Source organism: Myotis brandtii, unplaced genomic scaffold (assembly GCF_000412655.1).
Source record: "Myotis brandtii unplaced genomic scaffold, ASM41265v1 scaffold871, whole genome shotgun sequence".
In the NCBI taxonomy this organism is placed as follows: Eukaryota; Metazoa; Chordata; class Mammalia; order Chiroptera; family Vespertilionidae; genus Myotis; species Myotis brandtii.
The window spans coordinates 609972-615971 of record NW_005371555.1 but is presented as its reverse complement, the minus strand read 5'-3'; the positions used below and the strand labels follow the sequence as shown (position 1 = coordinate 615971).

At 38.9% G+C, this 6000-nt stretch overlaps 1 protein-coding gene across 3 annotated transcripts in view; it reads left to right on the top strand.

Annotated features, from left to right (window-relative positions):
* TEK (TEK tyrosine kinase, endothelial) overlaps positions 1–6000 on the top strand; it is a 108828-nt gene that overhangs the window by 80623 nt on the left and 22205 nt on the right. For all 3 annotated transcript variants that reach the window (XM_005884899.2, XM_014532293.1, XM_014532294.1), the window contains exon 12: positions 857–1144. In XM_005884899.2, the coding sequence (XP_005884961.1) occupies positions 857–1144 (288 nt within the window). The remainder of the gene's footprint in view (positions 1–856; positions 1145–6000) is intronic.

Below are 6000 nucleotides of genomic sequence, written 5' to 3'. Positions count from 1 at the left end.
TTACAGAGAAGAAGGGAGAGAGATAGAGAGTTAGAAACATCGATGAGAGAGAAACTCGATCAGCTGCCTCCTGCACACCCCCTACTGGGGATGTGCCCGCAACCAAGGTACACGCCCTTGACCAGAATCGAACCTGGGACCTTTCAGTCCGCAGGCCGACACTCTATCCACTGAGTCAAATCAGTTAGGGCACAATGAGACTTTTTTCTCGTGTATTATAAATATTTTTATTGGGTTTTCATACTTTTCCCAATTATCTATTTTAATCCATTGGATGGATATATCATAATTTATTAAAGCATTTTCCTGTTTTGAGCATTTAGGTTTCTTCTAATATTTTGCTATTATAAATAATGTTATAATGAACATCTTCATGCACATAGGTTTCATCTTCCTTTGGGTTATTTCTTTTTAAAAATTTATTGATTTTAGAGGGGGGAGAGAGAGAGAGACAGACAGACAGACAGACATCAATTGGGTATATTGGGATGGTGCTCTAACCAACTGAGCTACCTGGCCAGGGCTGGATTATTTCTTTAGGGTAAATCCCTGGGAGTTGTTATTGTAGGGCCAAAGTATGTGTAATTTCTAGGGCTCTTGAAAATATTCCCAAATTGTTCTCCAAATGGGTTGTAGTCCTGTATTACAATTACCCAATCTACTATTAGAATTTTTTCAAGGTTTTCTATTTTGGTAGGAAAATAGTATTGCATGGCTGCTAGCTTGTGTTTATGTGGCAGCTTGTGAAATTGTAGTATATTATTCGAGGAGCCAAGGTTATTCTGTGCAGCTGCCCCTTGGGCTGGTTGTAACCTGTACCCTGTATAAAAATAATGATCTTTGTGGTTTCCCCCAGGTCTCCCTCCTCCAAGCGGTCTCAGTCTCCTACCGAAAAGTCAGACCACTCTAAATTTGACCTGGCAACCAATATCTCCAAACTCAGAAGATGACTTTTATGTGGAAGTTGAGAGGAGGTCTGTGCAGATGAATAGTGATCAGCAGAATATTAAAGTGCCAGGCAACTTGACATCTGTGTTACTTAACAATCTACACCCCAGGGAGCAGTACATAGTTCGAGCCAGAGTCAATACCAAGGCCCAGGGGGAATGGAGTGAAGACCTCACCGCTTGGACCCTTAGCGACAGTAAGTGACTCCTGCTGCCCCAGTCGTCCTGGTTGACTTTTTAAAATATATATATTTTTATTGATTTCAGGGAGGAAGGGAGAAGAAGAGAGAGATGAGGGAATCATTGATTGGCCACCTCCTGCATGCCCCACACTGGGGATCGAGCCCACAACCCGGGCATATGCCCTGACTGGGAATCAAACCATGACCTCCTGGTTCATAGGTCAACGCTCAACACTGAGCCACACTGGCCCGGCCTGAATGACTTTTGACCACTTAGCAACCCTCACTTCCTGATGTTTCTTAGAAACCATAAAAGGCAGTTAGTTGTGAATGGAGGCTAATCAGTATCCTGAAACATATAAGCAAGCTCCATGTAAATGGATTTGCAGTAATTCAGGCAGGACTGTGCTAAAATTTATCTTTCCTTGGAATGGAATGATTTGTTGAATAAATTAATACCATGAATAACATTTTTCTAAGGCTCATTTAATCTGCCATAGGAGAGCTTTCAGGATCATCATGTATCTATATGTACATAGATGGTGATTAATTATAGATGGGTCTTCCCTAATCATAAAAGCCAAATAACTCTGCTTGACAAATATTCTTAACAGACAATCTTGGAGCTACAATGTATATATATTCAAAAGTAGTAGGAATATGACTTTTCTTTCAAAATATTCTGCAAATTAGGCTCTTAATTTCAGATTGGTTATTTAAAATGAGTTGCAACCTCTCGGGTTTCTTTGTGGCATTGAAAGCTTTTTCATCATTAAGCAGAGAGTTCTGTTGTAATTCAGGGCTTTAGAATAATGTCTGTGCATTGGAGGCCTTGGAGCGGTCAGATATTTCTTGGCCACAGTAGCGACTACTTCAGTCAGGATGTCCGAGGCTCTCTCCTGCGCGGGCCTCTGCTTCCTCAGTAACAGGTCTGGCACCTGGCTCAGTGCTTCTCTTGTATCAGTGGTGTGGGCAGCTCAACGGTTTTGTCAGTGTTTAGGGAGTCACCATCATTTTTCACAAATTCTGTGAAATTTAAAAATTACAGAGTAGTGCAGAGAATAGTACAAGAAATACATCCCTACCACCCACAAGTAACAACTGCTAATATTTAGTCATGTTTACTTTCAGCTTTTTTGTTGATTTGTGGAACTAATAAAAGACAGATATACCAAGTCCCCTTTGACCATCATCCCTACTCTAATTCTAGTCTCCTCTCCCCAGAGACAACAAGATTATGTGTTTGTTATGTACCTTCCACTCAATGTTGTAGAATTTTAATACACGCTATCCATAACATACATATGCATACATATTATTCTTTATCTTGCTTTTTTGAATAAACATTATTTTATCTGTCCATGTTAATTTGCTTAGATCTGACTTATGCTTTTTTAACTTCTGCATAATAGTTTATATTAAACTTGGGCATTTTGGGGGCATTTAGATTTCCTCTTGTTTGATATATTTGTTGATATATCAACAACTTTGCCCATGGGCTCGGTTGACTTCTTTTACTGGTTAAAGTTGTTTATATAATTTGGATACTGATCCTGTTACATACATTGCAAATATATTCTCCTAATCTCTTTATTTTCACCTTGTTTGTGGTGTTTTTTACGCTACACACAGTTTACATGTAATCAGACCTGTCCATAGTTGCCTTTGTGGTTTGTACTTTTTGGTTTTGAAATTATTCCCTACCCCAAGGTAAATATAGTCTCTATATTTTTTCCAGTAGTTGTAGTGGTTTTTTTCACATTTAGGTCTTTATGATATAGGGATGTTATTTGAGGATAGAGTGTAAGTATTTTAATCTTTTAAATTTCAATCGTATTTATTCACGTATGGCAAGCCGATGGTCCCAATGCCATGTATTGAATAGTCCCACTAGTGACTTGTGATGCTTTCTGTATCTGACACCCAGTTCTCACACTGGTTTTGCTTCCGTTTCTGGGCACTCTGTTCTCTCTTCCGCTGACCTGTGTGTTTGTTCCTGTACCATTTCCACCTGTTTAAATTACTATGGATTTATTAAATGTTTTGATAATTGTAGGGTGAATCATTATTTCCTTTTTCAACATTGTCTTAGATATTCGTTCACTATTCTGTGTAAATTTTACCCTCGTTAGAATTATATACTATCAAATCACATTGTAATTATCATATTTATAGAATGAAATAAAAACTAGCTAGTAATCCCTGAAAGAGGACTTGCCTTGTGTGGAATTTGATAGGGGTAAGGGTGAGGATGCTGATGCTGGAGATGCTGACATTGGCAGGGTAGGAGCCGGTCCCTACAGGGTCAGGAAATTAGGGCAAGGAGGATATGGATGAGAACGTTTCAGTCTTACCTGATATATTTGTTAATATGCTATGTTGTCATTGGCTGATGTTGCATATAGGTTGTTCAGAAGCCAAAGTAATGCTTCTAATTTAAAGTTTATGTTGGTGCTCACCCTAGCAATTCCATCTGGACCATATGAAAGGAGTGAAATGAATTAAATGTGGCTTATGGCCCCACACATATGGGAAAAATAATAAATGTGTGTAATGTGTCCCTGTATATGTAGAGTATATCATTTAACACTTTCATGATTTTATGAGGAAATTAGAATAGGAATTATCATCACATTTAACAGACAGGGAATCTGACACTCAGAGGAGGGAAAGTAACTGGAACAGGCTTCTACAGCTCATAACTCAGGGCCTTAGGATTCTAATTAACGTTTCTATGTTTTCTTTATTTACTGTGCTAAACCTTGCTACTCATTTGTCTCTTTGGATGGGCAACCAACTGCTTCAAAGCAAGATTGGTTATTGGAGAATTTTCCTCAGCAACTTCTAAATTGTTTATAATCTGGTTAGCATTTCCTAAAGTATTTTATTTTATTTTAAATTTTAAATTTGAGTTGGCATTAAACATTATATTAGTTTCAGGTGTATTGCATAGTGGTTAGACATTTACATAATTTATAGAGTGATCCCTCCCAATAAGTCTAGTACCCATCTGACACCATACATAATTACCAAATGTTGACTATACTAGTATTTCCTATGCTGTATTTTACATCTCCATGACTATTTTGTAATTATTGATTTGTACTTCTTAATCCCTTCACCTTTTTCACCCAATCTCCCCAACCTCCTCCCATCTGGCAACCATCAGTTTATTCTCTGTATCTATGATTGTGTTTCTATTTTTTTCATTTATTTTTTTCTTTAGATTCCACTTATAAGTGAAATTATAAATACTTATAAGTATTTATCCTAAAGTGTTTCAGAATCTACTTTAGAGTCACTGGGAAATCTGCTAAAATGTAGATTACTGGGCTCAGACTCACTGAATCTTAATCAGAGGTTCACTAAGTGAGCCCAAGATTTCTCTCAGGCATCATGCATATTTATGACTTTTAATTGGCACCAAAATTATAGTCATTATTCTTCCAGCAGGTGTTTTCAAGGTACTGCTTAGAATACCACTGGTTTAAGAACTTGATTTTTTTTGAGGCACAACTAATACAAATACTAAATATGTGTTCATAGTAATCTGAAAATGTTAATATTCCTACTACTCTGTCATCCCTTGTGGGAGGAAGGTTATTTTATATTTTTGCAAAGATTTACAAAAAGCTTGGTACCGGATGCAAAAGAAGTTAAGACACATTGCTGATTAATTAATTGTGATTTTGAATAATTTACCACCTGTTAGACATAGAAAATGACAATCAGATTTGGAAAGCTCAAAATCTACCACCTGATTCTCATAGATTGCCACAGTTACTTAAGAGTATGACATGGGGAATCAACATCAGGGAGAGAGGAAATTTGGAAAGGATAAAATCTCTGAGGATACAAAATAGAAAAGATGTACATCAAGACATTTCTTGAAGGTTCTCGTTTGCTTATAAACCATAACTTTTATATGGAGTGAAATGGCCTGGCTCTATTACTTGCGTACTAGGACCAGTATAGGTCCCTTATATTTTGAAGTCTCAGTTCTCTTGCTGCTAAAATTGGGATAATTAAAATCTCAGCACTGGTTACCTGTGCCGAGCCAGCTCAGCCAACAGTTCCACAAGCCTGAGCGAGGGTGGCGAAGGATGAAGAAAAGACAAAGAGAATAAGCTGGGTCTAGGTGATCTCCTGTGCCTGGCTGAGGCCACAGAGAGAGATCCAGAGGCAAGCTGAGCCTTTATTTTATAGCCAGAGGTAAACAAGGTAGTGGTCACCATAGTTACAATGTTCTTGTGAGTTTCACTTGTTTTGGCAGCACTTGCTGCACCTCCCACAGCCCATTAGCTACCTAGGAAGGATCTAGGGAGTGTCATAAGGTCAAGCCTAATTATGCTAAGAGGACTGTGCCCTCTAAGCTGGGACTTGTTTGTGGCTTTGCCAACAGGTCAGTCCGAGGCTTACCCCTATAGCCGTGCCCTACAGTTACCTACCTGCCTGTGTGGTTTCAGGGTCAAGGGAGCACCTGCACACAGAAGCACCTTGTAAACAGCCAAACAAAGGGAAGGCATAGTTAATATCAAGGGCAAGACCTACTTTCCTTGAGTCAGAGAGTTTCAGGCTTTGAAGAGTCACAGAGTTCCCTTCTGGCCTGTGCTTGTCTTTGTCTGAAAGGAGCTGGAGTGGGCCTGCAGGAAGGACTCTGCATGTCATCTTCACATCTGGAAAACCTCAGAGTCTCTCTCTCATCCTTCCTATGACCCTAATGGAGCAGTCTATCTCTTTCCCCCACATCTCGATAGCAGTTTGTTTACAAAGTGCTTAATACATTGTCTTATGTGTACACTGACTTGCTACTGCTCCCTAAATGCATTAGGGCAAGGACGGGTCCTATGGGACAGTGGCTGGTTATAGAC